Source organism: Trichoderma asperellum, chromosome 4, assembly GCF_020647865.1.
Source record: "Trichoderma asperellum chromosome 4, complete sequence".
Lineage (NCBI taxonomy): Eukaryota > Fungi > Ascomycota > Sordariomycetes > Hypocreales > Hypocreaceae > Trichoderma > Trichoderma asperellum.
Genome location: NC_089418.1, coordinates 2,005,608 through 2,023,405, shown reverse-complemented (window position 1 = coordinate 2,023,405; position 17,798 = coordinate 2,005,608). Strand labels below are relative to the sequence as shown.

At 46.2% G+C, this 17,798-nt stretch overlaps 7 protein-coding genes across 7 annotated transcripts; 2 read left to right on the top strand and 5 right to left on the bottom strand.

The window, feature by feature from the left end:
* Positions 1 to 2,422: 2,422 nt before the first annotated feature.
* TrAFT101_007086 (uncharacterized protein) lies at positions 2,423 to 3,838 on the bottom strand (the record flags this gene model as incomplete). The annotated part of the gene is made up of 2 exons (XM_024906166.2): positions 2,423 to 3,637; positions 3,728 to 3,838. 2 exons carry the CDS (start codon positions 3,836 to 3,838, stop codon positions 2,423 to 2,425), a joined length of 1,326 nt encoding a protein of 441 aa, XP_024758737.2.
* Positions 3,839 to 3,910: 72 nt separating this feature from the next.
* On the bottom strand, positions 3,911 to 4,815 carry TrAFT101_007085 (uncharacterized protein; the record flags this gene model as incomplete). The annotated part of the gene is made up of 2 exons (XM_066127956.1): positions 3,911 to 4,378; positions 4,783 to 4,815. 2 exons carry the CDS (start codon positions 4,813 to 4,815, stop codon positions 3,911 to 3,913), a joined length of 501 nt encoding a protein of 166 aa, XP_065984069.1.
* Positions 4,816 to 7,780: 2,965 nt separating this feature from the next.
* On the bottom strand, positions 7,781 to 8,281 carry TrAFT101_007084 (uncharacterized protein; the record flags this gene model as incomplete). Its single annotated transcript, XM_066127955.1, has 4 exons — positions 7,781 to 8,007; positions 8,065 to 8,121; positions 8,177 to 8,222; positions 8,273 to 8,281. The coding sequence occupies 4 exons, from the start codon at positions 8,279 to 8,281 to the stop codon at positions 7,781 to 7,783; spliced, it is 339 nt and encodes a 112-aa protein (XP_065984068.1).
* Positions 8,282 to 10,278: 1,997 nt separating this feature from the next.
* TrAFT101_007083 (uncharacterized protein) lies at positions 10,279 to 12,250 on the top strand (the record flags this gene model as incomplete). Its single annotated transcript, XM_066127954.1, has 10 exons — positions 10,279 to 10,545; positions 10,597 to 10,698; positions 10,767 to 10,811; positions 10,865 to 10,984; positions 11,060 to 11,084; positions 11,138 to 11,427; positions 11,475 to 11,589; positions 11,648 to 11,767; positions 11,822 to 12,013; positions 12,066 to 12,250. The coding sequence occupies 10 exons, from the start codon at positions 10,279 to 10,281 to the stop codon at positions 12,248 to 12,250; spliced, it is 1,461 nt and encodes a 486-aa protein (XP_065984067.1).
* Positions 12,251 to 12,503: 253 nt separating this feature from the next.
* On the bottom strand, positions 12,504 to 13,442 carry TrAFT101_007082 (uncharacterized protein). Its single transcript, XM_066127953.1, has one exon. The coding sequence runs from the start codon at positions 13,435 to 13,437 to the stop codon at positions 12,646 to 12,648; it is 792 nt and encodes a 263-aa protein (XP_065984066.1). The 5' UTR covers positions 13,438 to 13,442; the 3' UTR covers positions 12,504 to 12,645.
* A 957-nt stretch (positions 13,443 to 14,399) lies between these two features.
* On the bottom strand, positions 14,400 to 15,086 carry TrAFT101_007081 (uncharacterized protein; the record flags this gene model as incomplete). Its single annotated transcript, XM_024906914.2, has 1 exon — positions 14,400 to 15,086. The coding sequence occupies one exon, from the start codon at positions 15,084 to 15,086 to the stop codon at positions 14,487 to 14,489; it is 600 nt and encodes a 199-aa protein (XP_024758733.2). The 3' UTR covers positions 14,400 to 14,486.
* A 1,390-nt stretch (positions 15,087 to 16,476) lies between these two features.
* Positions 16,477 to 17,786, top strand: TrAFT101_007080 (uncharacterized protein). Its single transcript, XM_024900652.2, has 2 exons — positions 16,477 to 16,774; positions 16,827 to 17,786. Exons 1-2 carry the CDS (start codon positions 16,506 to 16,508, stop codon positions 17,533 to 17,535), a joined length of 978 nt encoding a protein of 325 aa, XP_024758732.1. The 5' UTR covers positions 16,477 to 16,505; the 3' UTR covers positions 17,536 to 17,786.
* The last annotated feature ends 12 nt before the right edge of the window (positions 17,787 to 17,798 follow it).

Sequence of the window (17,798 nt, the reverse complement as noted above, 5' to 3'; positions counted from 1 at the left end):
CTGCCAGTCGACTGGTCTTGGCTTCACTAGACATCCCTAGTAACATATAGAAGCGCTAGTCAATCGTCCTGGGACCAGGAAGATTGCTTCTTTTACGGCTAGAGTCTTACACAACTGCGGGAACGATATCCTCATGCCAAACTTTGCCGTCTGGATAAAAGGCCAATCTAGCCGTGACCGTGAAGACGCTCGTGGAGGCAGACGCAGAAGCAGACGTAGAGGTGTTCATGGAGGCGGAATATCGTAAGATCGACCTGTTGAGCAGCCTGGAACCTCTGTGCATCTGCCTCAATAACCATAGTAGCCGTAGCTATGATAAGAAGGAGCGCCATCCTGCGGCTGCTTGGCCACTGTCATCACGTCAAGATTATTATGCTATAAGCTTTATTGCAATCAGTACCTGGCTTTATAGCTTCTATTGCTCTCAGAAGCAAAGATAAAAATAAGGCAAAAAAAAAAAAAAAAAACATCAGTATATACCACGCCTACTACGCCATTAGCCTCTTATGGCACAGCATAGTAGAATTTCATCGGGAACATAGTCTCCTGGCTCCTTGACAGTTTTCTACTCGCATCCCTTGTCAGTGTGAATGCCTCAGTTGAACGTGGTAGAGCAGCTCATTGCTGGATTTCAAATTGGTAATGTTTCACGATTCTTGCTGAGTTCGCGATTTAAACATCTTGGAAACATCGAAATATGACAGTGGATTGTTATCGGCTTCTTTGGTAGTGATGGACCTTTTTCCAGAAGTGGGAATTTATCCTCAGACTAAATGTATTTCTGTTGGCGTAAATGATCATCAGGGCACTATGGACTTACCGCTAAACTTGAGTGACGTTGGGCTTGGGACCATCAACAAGTGGCTATTGCTGATACTGCTGATACTGCTGATACTGCTGATACTGCTGATACTGCTGATACTGCTGATACTGCTGATACTGCTGCTGTTGCGAATCTTGGAGATGGCGTGCTCTCAAACTTGTTTTAAGGTAAAAATACAGCTTGTGTCTATCCGCCTTGGGGACATTGCTGAGGTTGGGGTAAGCGTTGAGGACGTTATTGGTCTCTCTATAAGAGAAGAAAGAGTATATTCTGGTACTTGGCACATGGTGTGTTGTGGGTTGAAGGCAAGAATAAGCCGCGAAGCTTGAATTCGGGGCCTTGACCTCTGCGAGGCTTAAAGACATTATCCACTTCCCAGTCTCCAATATCATGCTTCTTCAGCCGTAGGAGATTTACCTGGCTCAAGCCTAAACGCGTGCGAGCTTTCATATCGCGCCGGTTGCCGTGAGAACCAAGGCTAAGCCAAGAGAAAACAGGGCTATCGGGCGTCTTTTTGACTTCGCCTTCTTGCTGGACTGGACTAATAAGCAGAGACTGATACTGCTCATCCGTAAGTTGAGTATACGAAGGTCTTTGGCACGAACCACATTACGGGAATACATGTCAAAGTATTGCTGCTGTCCTATTTCAATACTGTCAGTATGTAATCAGTAATAAATTGGTGATTAAGAAGAAGAGAACATAGCACGACCACGACCACCCACCGTTGCCCCCTGCCCCAGTAATGTTCGTCTCGAGGTCGGCCAGTCAGAGTAGCGATGAACAACTTGCCGCTGGTTTCCAGCGAAGATACACAGAGATGATAAATACCTAGGTGGCGAAGATGCATGCTTAAGTGTCGATATTGTTCTATCATGATGTGAGTCTTGATCAATCAGATGAACTGAGCATTGTCGCCCAGGGAGTAGATAAAATTGAAGTAGTGGTCCCAGAAACTGCAGTAGGATATATGGAAAGGTTTGTAAGAAGGGTTAATAAAGAAGAAAGGATTGTGGAACCGAGATATGCTTGCAGAAAAAAGAAGGAGGAAGGAAGGAAGTAGCAGTAGTGATAGGCCAAGTCCATAAATCTCTAGTGATTGAAAGATACAATCATATCACTTCACCCTGCAGGGAAAGTTAAAAGGATTGTACGACTAGGAGGATCATCAAATGCTCGACTATTCTATTATAATACTACCATGTGAGCGTAAAACTAAGTAGAAGAAAATATATTGTCGAACGTGGCCACGACAAATGGTCCCGAGCCATTGACCTGCTACCTCAGTAATGGTAGTCAGCTGTTGTAGCTGCATCGAGTTGGTACCGGCGGTGCTGAAGAATGGGTGTTACGGGACCTTTTTGCAGCTGTCGCAGCTTCTTTGGCATTAAGCGTAAGGAAATAAATGCATCCATGTTTCGTGCCGGCATTGTCGAGGGATGACATAACGAGGTAACTTTCCCCCCCGACGACACTCAGGGTTGGCGCATTCATTGACAGCCTTTGGTCCTCCATTGACCCCTCGGCAAAGTGGCCAGACACGGTTGAGGCTGACGCTGGAGAAATCGGGGAGTGGGATCCCGCTTCTAATGCGCTTCACTAAGTTATATGAAGATGAAGTACAATGTCTGGTCTCCATGTTGCGGCATTTTGCTCTGTATAAATGCCGAGATATACCATCATTAACCCTTCCACCATTGTAACAAGCCACCGATCAACGTCTTGAGTAACATAGCTGTCATCAGCGTAAATATTCTTCCATACGCCAATCATTCTAAAATTGGTGACGACGTTGGATTTTGATATCTCACGATAATGCATGCCTTCACGGCTTGACTCAGGCTGATTTGCTGCATTCTCATGCTCAATCCGATGCCACGATCCCGCCTTACGCATGGACGAACCAACGTAAAGACTGACTCTCGATGCTTCTTTCAGGTTTACCATGGGCTTTGCTGCTTTGTAAAACGTTGAACAGGCCTTAAACTTCTTAACGCGGCATATTTGCTCGTCACGTAGCTCTGTAGCAACATCCATATACACCAACCGATGCATACATTTGTCGGGAATAAGCGGTAAGTCAAAAAGGTCCGTCGCTTTCAAGTCTGCTTTTCCAAGCACCTTTCGCGTCTGAAGCGGAATCCCCTGCAAGATAATTTCCAACAAATTGTTAGGATTGACCGCAGCTCTTTTAAAAATGGCATAGAAGCTCACTACCATCTCTCTATCTTTCCTTGGCAGCTCAAACCAGTCGCCTCTGAGGTCTTCAGCCCACCTATAAATAATATAGATGATATGGGCAAGATAGGCCTCGAACTGTCTCACATCTTTGTCATTTTCATCAACAGCATAAGCCTTATCACACTCCTTTACCCATTGAGCTGCATCTACCTCTGCAGTCTGGGTACGAGGTCTCTTTTGAGACGCTTCTGACGAATCATTGTCATTTTCCATGACATTTTCTACTGGAACGACGTCATCACCTTCACCTTCATCATCCTCAAGTGCGATATACTCGTCATCAACAAGAGTATCAATTGGATCCATTTCTATTGGCTCACTGTCTGATTCATCTATATCTTCTTCGGCTGCCCAATCATTATCACAAGTGTCGCCTTGAACAGGGACAGCATCTTCATCGTCTAGCTCTTCAAGCTTCACCGAGCCCTCCTCCTCCTTCTCGAGAGAGGCAGCAGGAGGATTCCCAAGGCTTCGTTGGGTCCTAACAGTCTTCAAAAGCTCCAACGTCTTCAACTTTGCGATATCTTTATCCTCTTCATCCTCGCCAAGCACATCCGAGGCTGCTGCTGACACCTATTTTCGAGGCTTCTTTGTCGCCTGCATCAAATCATCTGAACCGTCAAGAGCTTCATAGCTCCTCTTTATTCTTCCAGATGCAGCAACAGCAGCCGAGCGCCTTGAACGCCGAGGCTCTGTGGGAGGAGGAGTGAAGCTATTCTCCAGCTTCACCTCTGCAGTCTTTGCAGGAGTTTCCAACGTCCTTGACATCACCATTTCAGGTGAAGGCTTCGGAGAGACGACAATCGCTCTTTTCGAGTGAGGCGTCTTCTTTCTTGACTCAGACTTCTAAGTCGAAGGTTCGAGAGAGTCGACGACTCCTCTCTCAAGCCGAAGCGTCTTCTCGCTCGACTCAGACTTCTGAGCCGATACTTCCAGAGAGACAGGACCTGACTCTTCCTTAGAGTCGACAGTCTCTTCTAGAGACCAAACTATCTTCTCGCGCGACTCTTTCGAAGAGTCGGCAGTCTCGTTCCCAGACCACGCTGTCCTCTGGTTCGACTCAGACTTCTGAGTCGATACTCCAAGAGAGACACGAATTGACTCATTTTCGGAACCACCAGTCTCTTGTCGAGACCCAATTGTTTTCTCACCCGACTCTTTATCAGAGCCTCTAGTCTCTTGCCGAGACCAAACCGTCTTCTCTCCTGACTCTTTATCAGAGTCGACATCCATCATTTCAGCTTCATATTGGGGACCATCAATGGTCGACCCATGTTCCTCCTGGGGACCATCTGTGGTCGACCCAAATTCTTCCTTTGTCAGGAAGTAGTTAGATATTCTCTCCCGTGGGGTGGCCACGGGAGGCTTCGTGACCCTCTTCTTCTTTCTCGCGGCCATTCGGCCGGCCAGAGGGGCTGCGGGCTCCGACGAGGTTCTGCCATCCTCGCCGGGGAAAAAGTTCGTAATGCGCTGCTGGGCAGGCATTGTGAAGGGAGAAGAGAGAGAAAAAAAAGGGGAAAAAGAAAAAAAAGAAAAAAAAAAGGGGGGGGGGAGGAGAGGGCGCGCGAAGTTTTCGGTAAATAGTTGGGCGGTCTCTTGGGATCCGCCGAAAGTGGTTCTTCGAAATTTCGCTTGTCATAAGACTGAAGAGGATTCTAGGATCATCACGGCATGATTTCAATATCCAAATATCCAAATTGTGCGTGAATTCTGCCGACGGCGGTGTCCGTCATAATGGAAGGAGCGTCCATTTTCGGTATAACGCGGTATGATGCTACGGATCTACCTATGCCAGCTATCGCAGTGCGATAAGACATTGAAATGACTTCAATAAATTAAAATTTCTCGTCATTGAGCCTTTGCGGTATAGAAAAAGTTGTTTGTTTTCCAGATGCATGCATCGCTGGCCCCTGGATGTCCTCATCAGAGTGATGGACGTTGCCCGCCACCTATTTTGAGCGCATTGTAGTTATAGCCTAGATACTGTTAAAAAACTGCCCAGGTCTTGTCTATCAATACAAATGGATACCAATGTAGAAGCAAATATGTTGCTGTTAGACCCAATGCCAAGACTGATGCGGATAGATGGCCATGCGACGTTTGTGCGCTTGTATTTGGCGTAAATTTAATGTTGCTATGCTTATTTTACATATGGGGAGCATGGCTTGAAAGAAAACCTAGAAGACGTTTGCTTATACCTGTATTGACCAATAACTCACTGAAGCTCTCTGGTAATGAAGTATATGTTTTATCCAGCTTGGTCAGGCTAACTAAACCTTTTAATGAGTGAAACGTCTATTATGCACATCTTGCACATAATTACAAAAAGGGTTCAAAATGGCAAATTATAACCTGTAGCCAACGTAGTCTGCTGTGGAAATTCTGCAGGCTTATGTCGAAATGTGTCATTTGGTCGCGTTAGTACGTTCATAGAGGACATGATTAATTGGCTTATGATTGCATGAAGTGCTAAATTAGATGGCTGAGTATGAGTAAGGTGACAGAAAGTTTGTATATGATGCGCCTGCTTAAATCACCTAAATGATAGGAAGCTTGCTTTAATACCCTAGCTCTTACTCATGCTGGCAGGTCAATGCAAGGGATGGATCACCTCTTCATAGCCAGGCCCTGAGGTTTATCGCTTCAGATTGCCAGAACATATTCGGAAGCTGTCCGTAATTTTCTTATAGCAACTCGATGTTAGGCAATCTAGGCGGCGTTAATTGAAAGAGAATGGTCTAACGAAAGCGGCCCTGATTGGCGATCTAGACAAACGAATAACGCTCTAGAATGCCATTGACTTCCGAGGAATCTGTAGATACATGTGCGCTAAATATGAGAAAATCACACGAATTGTCGTGACCGAGTTCTCCAGCATGACAAGGATGCAAAGGCCTTGTAAATACAAGTAGAATGGTGAAAATGTTGGCGCGTTCAGCCGCCGGACAGGAAGCCCCTCTTCCAAGGGATGTTCGCTCTACGGTAGCTCTGCAGCGAACTATGGATTTACCGATCGAGAACTTGCTTCGAGATAATGAAACGCTAGCATAAAAAAAGTAAACCGAACCTTTCGTAGGTGCCATCATCTGTGGCTTTAAAGATATAATTGGCACTGCATGCGTTTGAACCGGTCCTTCGTAGATGGTGAAGTCGTGCCAACCCTAATGACTTAGATGGTGGCACATGATTCTGTCAAAGGACATGGCACGTCATGGCTCGAACTGTCTCGGGATACAGACGAATATAGAGGAAAGGGAATGGAATGTGGGTATAAGAGGGAGAAAATGAAGGATCACAAACCAGTGAGAAAGTTGGCTACGGCTAAGGGGATGGCGATGCTGGTCGCTTTTATGTCTTATCCGTCACTGAAGCATGGAATAAGTAGAAACCCAGGCCTGCTTTACAAGGCCACGTACTAGTGATGAATTTGACTACTGCGATGACGAAGTTGATGGAATTGGTCCTCTTATCCACCAGGGGACGAAGGACCGAGCTTGCAATGCCGAAATAATCTTTGATGAAGACGAGACTGATGGTCCAAAAGAATCAGAATGATGAAATAGTAGGCCGAAGCACGGAGCTATACGTAATTGAATCCCAGCTTGTTGAGAGCTTGGCGATCGGTAATTTTTACTGCCTTTAACGCCGTTAGCTGAGATCCTGTAGCTTGATGGTAATTAAAAAAGAAATTATACATGCTGTCTTGTATAGAAGTTCTTTTCAGTTCCAAACGCCCGGGGCTTGTCCGTTCCGCGCCACAGCCCGTCATCGGCAGCCAAACGTTCAATCGCTCCCACTTATTATAATATAAACCAAGAATCTTAACTACTGCTGCTGCTCATATTGCACCTATTACACACATTGCTACTACACAATCTAGAGCGCTAGCTATTCGTTCTTGATGTCTCACTAGATGCTAATACTTGGAATGTAGAGTTACATTTTTTCGTTATATTTCGTCTTCAGATCGCGCCATTTTCTCCCGCTTTTTGTGGTTCCAAACCGTATCCATGGAACTGTTTTTTCTTATTATGATATGGGGATGTACTTGTTTCAATATATGTCATTTCTTGACAGCGCCGACACAGCAGCAGCAGTAACAATAACAGCGAAATCTTTATTACTATTATTATGACTTAATGTAAGGCTAACATGGTGGAGGCCGTGGCCGATGCTATGGTATTTTATCTTTCACGCAATCATTATGTGTTACGAAATATGGAGTATACATACTGACATTATAGGATATAGACAGATGCATTTGGGAGCGCAGGCTTTCATCAAGATCGACAATCGACCACGGGAGGGGAGACTGGGTTCAATATATTATCATCCCCATTCTGCCTGCTATTTCAAGCAGCAGCAGCAGCAGCAGCAGTGCCTATAAGAAGGTACATGCAATAACCTTTTTCTATATACCGAAATAAGTTAATAGTATTTACAACCTGACATAATGCACTTGCGATTTTTTTTTTTTTTTAAACCTGAAAGCTTATAAAAGTTACATCGTTTTTTGAAATTTTACAGCAATAACATTACAAAACGCTTACATGTTCTGTTAAGCGAAAAAATCTTTCAGAAACCCTTTCAGTAACCCTGTCCAGAACCCCCCCTGGCGCGCGTAGGTAGGTAAAAATTATTGACGAAAGAGAACCGAATAACATCCATCTTGACGAGATAAATAATGGCCAAAAAGTTGAAGAATGGCGCTCCTTCTTATTGTTGCCAAGGCTGAGTAGAGATTCTAGTCTGCTCAGCAGGTAGGTTTTGTGTGCCGCCTCCACGAACACCTCTGCGCCCACCTCTGCGTCTGCGTCTACCTCCACGAATACCTTCACGGCCACGACTAGATTGACCATCTATCCAGGCTATGAGGCTTGGCGTGAGGATACCGTTCCCGTGGCTGTTGAGATACTCGAGAAAATGCTGGATAGAATGAACATCTGGACCGTAATCCAATTAACATCGTAGCCCTCGAAGCAAAGTTATGGCAGGCGTACTGTTGGCTGGCTCGCGCGAAGCGAACTCGAAAAAGGATCGTAAGAGAGAATCACCATCTTTACCGTAGTCGAATTAACCTCATAATCCACGAGAAGATTATAGCAGACGTACTATTACTCGTCCGAACAAACTCAAAGAATTGTCTCCAGAAAGGTTCCTACAAGTAGTTAATACGCCGACATATAGATGAAGAAGAATACAACTCACAGAAGCCATCTCTTCTGAGCGTGCTCCGACTGGCCGATTGATTTGAAAATTCGTCTGAAATCTCCAGACTCTATTGCACTTCTGTTTGATGCAGACGGATAGCTACAGCGATGTCGAAGATGAGTAGATCGATCTTCTAAGACACCCTAGGCGGTCTGTGGGGGCGCTGTATCCACTAGTCCCAATGCAGCAAGGCTTCAGGGGGTAGTGAAAATACTCCCCACCAGTATTTACCACAATCAGCGAGCATTGAAGACTTTGTGGGGTGGCTAGGTGTGACAAGACCTCCACTCTGAACGACATGATAAACACACGCATACATATTGTAGTGGCAATACGCGCAACATCAGTCGCCGAGCAGCAGACGGTAAACGACGAGAGCTGATGGTGTGGAGGCCAAATCAATAAATGTATAAGAGTACAGAATCTCAGAATTTTGTCATAAGTCTTATTAGCCTTTTTTGTCTTTTGTCTTTTGAGTAGATATATCTGGGAGAGTTTACTGCTACTACACGCACGCTGAAATCACGAACAATTTGAAAATGAAGCATGCATTAGTAGAAGATTATATGGCCTAATTTTTGCGCGCTTAAAAGAGATCAATCTGTGAGTGTTCGATAAATAATTGTGCGCTGTCGCTGCAAACAACTGGCAGGTGCAAAAGGCAGCGCGTGACCGGCGCGTGACCAGCAAGCCCTAGCTGCACAGAAAAGAATAGCGCTTTTTCTTTGTGATTTTGAGAGGGATACCACTTTGGAGGACAAGAAGAGAGACATGACTATTGCTTTTAACACGAGTGTTTATGGGGTCATGGGATAATCCAAGGCGTTAACAATGAGACTTCTATTTCTACTATGTCTAATTATGGTTCGGGATGTATAGTACATGCGCAGTCTGGGAAAAAGGAGCTGCCTAAATGCAATGGGGGCTCAATGCCTCACGGTTTAACAAATCATAATACTTTGCACTCCCACGTGTCGTGTCTTGTTTTTCCACTCGTGCCTCATCCAGTTTGTCAACAACACAATTGCAGTTATCAGAGTAGAGTTGCATTATAGCAAATCTTTGGGCATTAATTCCAGATGTGTCTCTGGTTACGCCCTTGGTTATTTTTGTGCTAGAAAATTATTGTTTCAAAAGGTACATCGGCGAGAGGCTGAAATGTATGGGGTGGAAATTAAGTTTGTCAATAAGATCTTCTCACGAGAGCAAGTCGACCTTGTCTTTCTATTGAGAGGCGATTATATCGACGAGAAAGCGGAGCTTGGGAAGAATTTCAGGATTGCAAGCTCCAAATAGCCCGGCAATGTGGCGAAGAAATTTCGCTCTATAATGAAAAGTTCGTCCACTCGACACAGGCAAGCTCTCCTCGAGTAAGGGTTTTGGTTAAGCTTGCAACAAAACCACTGATACAATCCGGAATGGGGTTACATCCTATTAGTGGATAAAGAGGATAATAAGCCCAGTCCGATTGTAGGGTACTGTTACATTTTGGCGTAGCGAGCGAATAATCCTACCCCCCCTCCCTAGGTCACACAGATACCGAGTATTATCTGTAGCTCTGCACTGATAGAGCATCACCATCAGGGGTAATTAAGTCGGCAGACGGTGCAACGTTGACCAAGACATCCCAACCTCGAAAATATCCCACCAGAGTTGAATCAGATCTAACGAAGCAATTGCATTGTACAACAAAGGCTGCACGGGCCTCATTCTGCTGTGGCCGTATACTCAGTAACCCCGCCTTGCCGGACTGATGAGAGGAACCAACCACTTCCCACAAGTCGATTCCCCCAGCTCTTCCTACCTGTCCGGCCAGCTGCACTGTCCCTCACTCTTCCAGTGACTGCATGAAGATCCTTCAGCTCCTCTCATTGCTCTAGAGCTGTGGCAGACCGACCAGCGCGAAATTTCAGAAACAACAGCCACCTTACGATCGAAACATTTGCCCTCTGCCTCAGTTTTCTTACCCTAGCAGCCGCATTTCATTATCTCAGGAAGAATCCATGGCGCCAAAATCATTCAACCTCCTTACCTCGACCGCTCACGACATTCAACAACTGTTCGACCGTTCTGAACTCAATGCGGAGTCGCTGGTAAAGCAAGTCTTGAATCAGGTCGTCAACAAGCACAATAGAAATGGACTTAATCTGGGTGCCTTGATCTCTGTCGCTCCAAGAGAGCAACTCCTAGAGCGAGCGCGGTTTCTCGACCAAGAACGCGCTGCCGGAAGGGCTCGAAGCCCGCTCCATGGTATTCCATTCATCGTGAAGGTACAAGATTCCCTACAGTATCATCTGCGTTTGTGCTAACTGATCCCTTAGGATGCAATCGCGACCGATCCTCGGTTAGGCATGGACACAACGGCTGGGAGCTGGGCTCTCGTCGGCTCTAGGCCGCCTAGGAACGCCCCTACAGTACAGAAGGTATGTGGAACTACTAACCGCTAGTATCGAAAGGGAGGTTGGCTAGTTTCACCTCATGCTCAATATAGCTTCTTGATGCTGGGGGCATCCTCATTGGCAAAGCTAGCTTGACAGTACGTGTATTGCATTTCTCCATACAAGTATTTAACTGATGGTGATACTGCAGGAATTCAACAACTTCAAAGGTCAAAATCTCATTGATGGATGGTCTCCCGTCAATGGCTATACTCGCTCAGCGTATGTCAGGGGACCTCTCAAATTGGATGAGGGAGCAATGGGCCACTGGGTAAGCCTCTCCATCCTTCCGTGGGCGAGCAAGTTCATTGACTTCTTTCTCTGACACCTGCCGGATCATCCTCAGGATCTGCCGTCGGTGTCTCTGCTGGGTTCGGCATCGTGTCTCTCGGTGTCGAAACCGACGGATCTATTGTATCCCCAGCCTCCCGTGCCGCGCTCTATGCTATGAAGCCGACAATTGGGACCGTCTCCATGGATGGAGTAATTCCAGTGTCAAAGAGCCTAGACTCTGTCGGTGCTATGGCTAGGTCCCCGGCTGATCTCGCCGTGGTCATCGAGATGTTGCAAGCGACAGGACCGAATCACGACGAAAGACTGTCGCAGCTCATGACACAGAAATGGGACGGGCTAAGGATTGGATTTGTGGATGAGAAGGTTTGGAAGTTACCAGAAGGTCTTTGCAAAAATGACGACGAGGCGCTCTTTCAGATGGTAAATCCCCTCTTCCTCGATGTCACATTGCGCTAACATTGTTACAGAGAAAAGAATACCACTCAGTAATGACGATTCTATCTGATGCCGGTGTCCACGTCGAGTACCCGGTTCTGCTTCCTCCCGGTGACAACGTTTGGCCTGGGATTGGAGACATCATCTGTAGGTTGCTTAGCAAGCCCCGAGATGCCTTGTTTGCCAACTCTAACGAACTTTGGAGCCTACGAGTTTCAGCGAGTCTTCAATCGCTATCTTGAAACTCTAGATTCATCTCAAGTCAGGAACCTAAAGGAACTTGTCGACTGGAATCTCCAGCACGCCGACAGAGAACTCCCCAAAGGTACGCGTATATGGATGAAGTTCACTATTGGTTTTTATCCTGACACATAAACAGAACATCCATCACAGTCAAGCCTCGAGAACGCGTTACAGTGCAATATCTCTGCCGCCGAAAATGCCGAAACTCTAGCCTTCCTTCGCAAGCTTGCCGGACCCGACGGAATCGATCAAGTCCTCAACCTGTTTAAGCTTGATGCCGTCGCTTCATTAGCTGACAGTCCTATATCGAGCGTTGCTTCCGCAGCCGGTAGGTTTCTCCAAGTCTGACTGTATCCAACCAAAGCTAAACATCCCTTGAGGCTATCCCATCGCCACAATGCCTCTGGGTGTTTTGGACCTAAATGGGCGGCCATTCGGTGTTATCATGACTGCTAGCAAGCATCAAGAGAAAAACTTGTTCCAGATCATGAGTGCTTGGGAGACTCTCGGAACTCGGCAGCCACCGCCTGCTTTAAAGGAGGAAATAAATCAGGCACAGCTGTAACTGCTTTAACTCGAATTTGGAGATGGGAAATAGACGGACCACCAACCCCGTAGATTAGGCAATCTTAGCACGAGGAAGTAGCACCTCGGCCATGTATACAAATTGACATGGTATGGCATTACCTTAAAACAGAGAAGCAGAAATGGCTTTCCCTGATGAGAATATTGGAGAGGAGAGAAGGGCGTAGGAAGGGAAGGTAGAAGAGAAAAGCAGCAATAAGAGTAGCAGTAGCGGCAGTAATAGCTTTGGTGTTGACAACGTATCCTCTGATTTAGAGCCTTGAATCCAACTACTGCAAAGGCATAAACGAAGCGCCTGAAAGTTTGTTCATTACTTTCAAGTTATCACTAAAAAAGCTTGTCGATGTTACCCATAGATCCCACTCTCCCAGAGCTCTATATCCCAAGGTTCCTCCTGACCATTTCCTCTGTTTGCTCGTTGTGATGGCGGTAATATGCAAGGAATTCTTCCACAGTATTGTACATATCGCTGTGCCAGTCTCCATCAAACATGCCATACCTCCACTTCCATTCTTTGTTATCATCGTCTTTCTCATTACGGCAATAAATGGCGCAAGAGCCACATAACGCGAACGGGCCACGACCAGTTTGAATTGCCACTGCAATCTCCCAGTCTTCCCAAAGACCAAAAAACATATCAACTCGATGTCCTAGATCATCATCCCAAAGAGGTACAACATAGCCTAGATCGTCTAGACCATCGAAAGTAGGACTTATAAACTCAATCTGACTTGAGACAATGTAGTCTGGTAGTCCTGGACCAATGATGCCATCTACTAACGTGCAAAGATAAGCAAGATCTCTTGGGGGGAATTCAAATTCGCCGCCAAAATCTATATTCTCCTCTGCTATAATTGCCTTCATTCTGGCGAAATATTCTTCCCTCTTCGTTAGATTCGGACCGTCAACCACTCCATCTAGGTATTTGAGCAATTTAGGGCGTATATTATCGTTGAATAAATCCCGTGGCTCTTTGACGGTTTCGGCAAGATTGGTGCCATACTCGTCGACAAGTATACTTGATCGCAGCGATAAAGTACTCGGGGGCAGTGATGGAGCTTCCAGACCATCCACAATGACACGCAGCATGGCAAGGTTCTGCTGCGACACTGTTTCGCGGTATTGCTGCAGTGCGGCTGCAATCTTGGTGCGTCGCTCTTCATCCATCTTGTTTTACTTTCCAACTTGGAGTGGTGGGATTGCTGAATGATGTACATATATATTCGAAATGCGTCCCTCTATTCTGTCAAAACTACATTTAGGCACCAACATACACCCATCACGTGCGTGGAGACGAAAAGCTAATGAGCAAGTACGCCAATAAGAATGCATTTCACCAGGAGCATGCTGCTTCGTGAACTGCAGTACCAAATATCTCTCCCTTGCAGGCATGTGCCTACTCTGTATCAAACATGTCCCTATCACTTAATACTATTCAAGTTGACTTTTGTGACTGCTAAGCGCAGTTTTTTCACTTCAAACTGTGACTAGGTTATCCTAACGCATCGACTTTGATACGCTAGACCATGGAGCTTTCTTTGTTGGTATATTCTTTGTTGGTATATGTAAGTTTACACTGCAGCATGAATGTATCGCCAACTTAGTAGCTGTGGGACTTGGCAAACTCAACCGTCGAGTCTATTGAGAACTCCAGCATCAACTGTAGACACAGCACACAACAGCTGGTATTCACCTCTAATCTGCCTCTCATTGTTCTGAGTCAGAAAGCGCGGATAATGGATGCCGTAAGTAGCTGGCGTTGGACGTATAATGCCTTAGTAAAAGCTGTAGCTTGCGAAGTTCTCAAAAAGAAAGAACATGGAGCAATCAAAGTCCATCGCCCTATTCTATTTATCATATTGCGGCTTCTTTACTAAATAAAGCCTTACATTTTTAGGGGATGTAAATTTAGTAGAACATGGTTTGCTACATACTTAGTTTAAGACCCCATTGATGCGAGTGCTGAGAAACAATACGTCTCTAGAAGAAGCACCGTGGTATTGTTAGTAGGCGCTTCGTAAGTGCTATTCCAATGTCTTGCTAACACCATGATAAAAATTGATCTCGTCTCTAATTCGAATCTTATTAGCTAAATGACAAGGAGCCATATATAGAATGGCTGGAAAGCCCCAAGCAAGAACAGTTGACTTTTATTTGCCTATTGCATACCGTTTCTAATTTCTCTATACTAAACTAGGCAGTTATACACTTTCGCTCTAAGCCACTTCGTAGAGACCTCCGGAACCTCTGGGATGTTTCCAGGCTCTTGAATCTTTGATCTCTTGACTGTCTTGCAGCTCCGTTGGGTTGTCTACCGGTAGCTCTACTATGTTATTTTGAGGAGCTGCGCTCTGTTGACCCCTTCCAAAGATATTATGAAAGCTACCGTTGCTCCAGATTCCATACCTGCGTGCCAGGAAACCCAACACCGCTAGTATTGATACGCCGCCTATTATTGCCCCAACCGAAATACCTGCAATTGCCTTTTTAGAGAGTTTTTCGGTCGATTGTGGTGTGGCGGTTGACGATGCCGTCGTTGTCGTGGTCGTTGGACTTGTCGAGTGTGGCGGTGTCCCATCCACAGCAGCACCTGTGTTTGATGCAGCTGTTTTTGAAGTATCTGTGCCAGTTCCACTTGACTTAGAAGACGTTGTAGTTGCACTAGTCGTGGCCGGTCCAGTAGAGGAACTCGTAGGCCCGTTCGTGATGTTATAATAATGAGATTCGCCGAGAACGTCCGATGTGTCTTTATCAAGACACACGAAATAAAGCGGGACAGTTCCGTTTTTTGAAAAAAGCCATGCCGGCATACTCATGACGAGCCAACCTTTATTGGGTGAGGGGGGAAAGCTCCCCAAATCTATACAGCTAATTAATAACTCGAGACTGCGTTACGACGCTACTATGCTCTACCTAGATAATACCCAGCATCTGCTGGCGACGGGTCAATTATATCTCTCCAGACTTCAACTTGCAGCGTCTGAACCGATTTTGGGATATCTCCAGTCCATTGTACAGTAACGGTGGCATCATATTTGTAGGCTGGATTGTCTTGATAAACGTGCGAAGGGCCTGCGGGCGGCGGTTGAATGAAGGTGACCTGCGAGTGAGCTTTGCCCGTAAATAGGACGAAACAAAGCAAACATAAAAGAAGAGAAAATAAACGGCGCATAATGATCTAGATTCGAGAAATTGACCGACGACAAGTCGCATTCTAAAGAATGCTGTACAGTGTGCTAGAAAGGGGGGCGGCAAGGGATACATAGATATAGATATATATACCTATATACCTATATACATACCTATATGCCTATATATATATATTTAAGATTAACACTCGGCTCAAAGGATCCTTCAATACATGCATTTAATTCCTTCCTGCCTATTAGAGCCTAGACACGATCGATTCTAATGGTGAATTCACCAATTTTACTCCATACTGGCGGGATCAACATGAACGTCGAACCAACAACATAGTATGAATAATTTATATACACTGTAAAGTAAAGCTGCAAAGTCAATTTTGGAGGTCTTTTTACCTGTGTACTTATATATATGTAAAAGGGTGCTATGTTTGTATTTGGCTTGTTTATTTTCATGTACAAAGCATACGCCTACTTGTGTTGTGAGAAGTCAGTTGCGAAGTTCCATAAGAGCTAAATATAGCTCTGCGCTGTGTGCGTGCTATCATGATGCCGCGGATTTATGCATCCTTGTCTGTAAACATCCTAGCTTGTACATAACGTACTCCAGTAGCTACTTTGTAGAGATGAGGGAGAAGGAAAGACTGAACTCAGAAAAGAGAAGAGAGCATTCTGAAAGAAGAAAAAAAAAAAAGACGGGAAGAGATGTAGAATCTCCAGAGATATTTCATCAATATAAGTGGAATTCGGTAGCAGGTAGCGAAGGATTTGGTGTCCAAGTCTAAACAAAGGGCATTGTTAACAAGCTTAGTTTAGTACAGGAATAATTTATAGAAGACATGGGAGATTTTACCATTCATTTCGGAAATTAGAAGTATCTACAAGCCTTCTATACCACATATATGACTATTTCAGGTTTCCATATATGCCTGTGTAAGTAGTTCAATCATACGCGTTGTAGCCAAATAGCCTACCATCAAGCGCCCCACTTTAAAACACTCCCGCCAAAACTACGTCGATTACATCACCAGGCCCTTGTATCCTGAACGAACAAACAACTACCTCGTTCCGCGTGATGAGGATACGCAAGGCATGCCACCCCGTCTTCCGCACACTCTCGTCACTGCCCCTTGTCCCCTTGCGCAATCAATATTACGGTGTTGCGTGACGAGGGAATCTGCTGCTACCAGGACATACAGGCCGAGTATAGCTTGTGCTTCAGCGACGCTGCGCTGTTGCAATGGCAGCAGCACGAGGGGGTTTCATGCGACAAGACATCTTGCTCGAGGTGCTTTCGAAGGAAAGAATCATTATGAACGGTTAAAAGTCCCACTCGACGCTTCTTTGGGAGAGATAAAAAAGTCTAGAACCGTCTCTTCGTCAAATATGTAACTGATATCTAATATTTTCCAGAGCCTTTTATTCATTATCAAAGTCTCACCACCCCGACGCAAATCGCTCCGACCCCGACGCCGCTCACAACTTCTCCCTCATCTCCGAGTCCTACACCATCCTCTCCGACGCTTCTCGCCGCGCCGCCTACGACCGCGATGTCTTGCGCCTTCACCACCAACATCCGCACCACCCCCACCAAGCCTCATACCACAGCACGAATCCCGCCGGCGGCCGTCCACCCTCCGGCCTAAGCCGCCGCAGAGGGACCTTCCGCGGCCCCCCTCCAAGCTTCTACCGCAGCGGCGGATGGGGCGCGCACGCCGACAAACGCCGCCAGGCACACGAGGAGTCTACCGGCGGCGCTGGCTCTGGCTCAGCATCGTCTTCGTCTGAGACGGACCGCGCCAACCCCTGGAACACGAGCGCTTTCCACCAGACGCATCACTACGGCGGCATGGGCCCTGGGTCCGACCCTTTCCACCACCGAGACGAGCACGTGCCGCACTTTGACAGGGCCGGCCACACGAGGACGCATGAGAGACAGGATCACCGCCGGTGGCAGCGCCAGAAGAGGGCCGTTGGGGATGACGACATTGAGTTTGAGCCGCAGACGAGCCTGGCGGGGCACTTTTTGATCGTGGCGGGGATATTGGCGGCGACGTTTCTGGCGCCGGCGGTGTATTTGCAGTTTATGCGGCTGGGGAGGCAGAAGAAGGAGAGGGAGTAGTGAAACGAGTGATGCTCCGTCGTGTTTAATATATGGATCTTGTAGATTGGCGTTTGGGAGAGGGCTAGAGATGGCGATGGCCTCTTGTACAAATATAGAGCAGTGCATTATTAGATGGGCAATGCAGAGCAAAGTGACGTTGCTAGGATGATTTCCTATCATTGCAATTTCAAGCTGCCATAGTAGACAAGGCGCTCTATATAGTGCCTTTAATCAGTGCTGCTTCGACGCCTCCTTGTCAACCTACAAAGAGGTGCAATTCT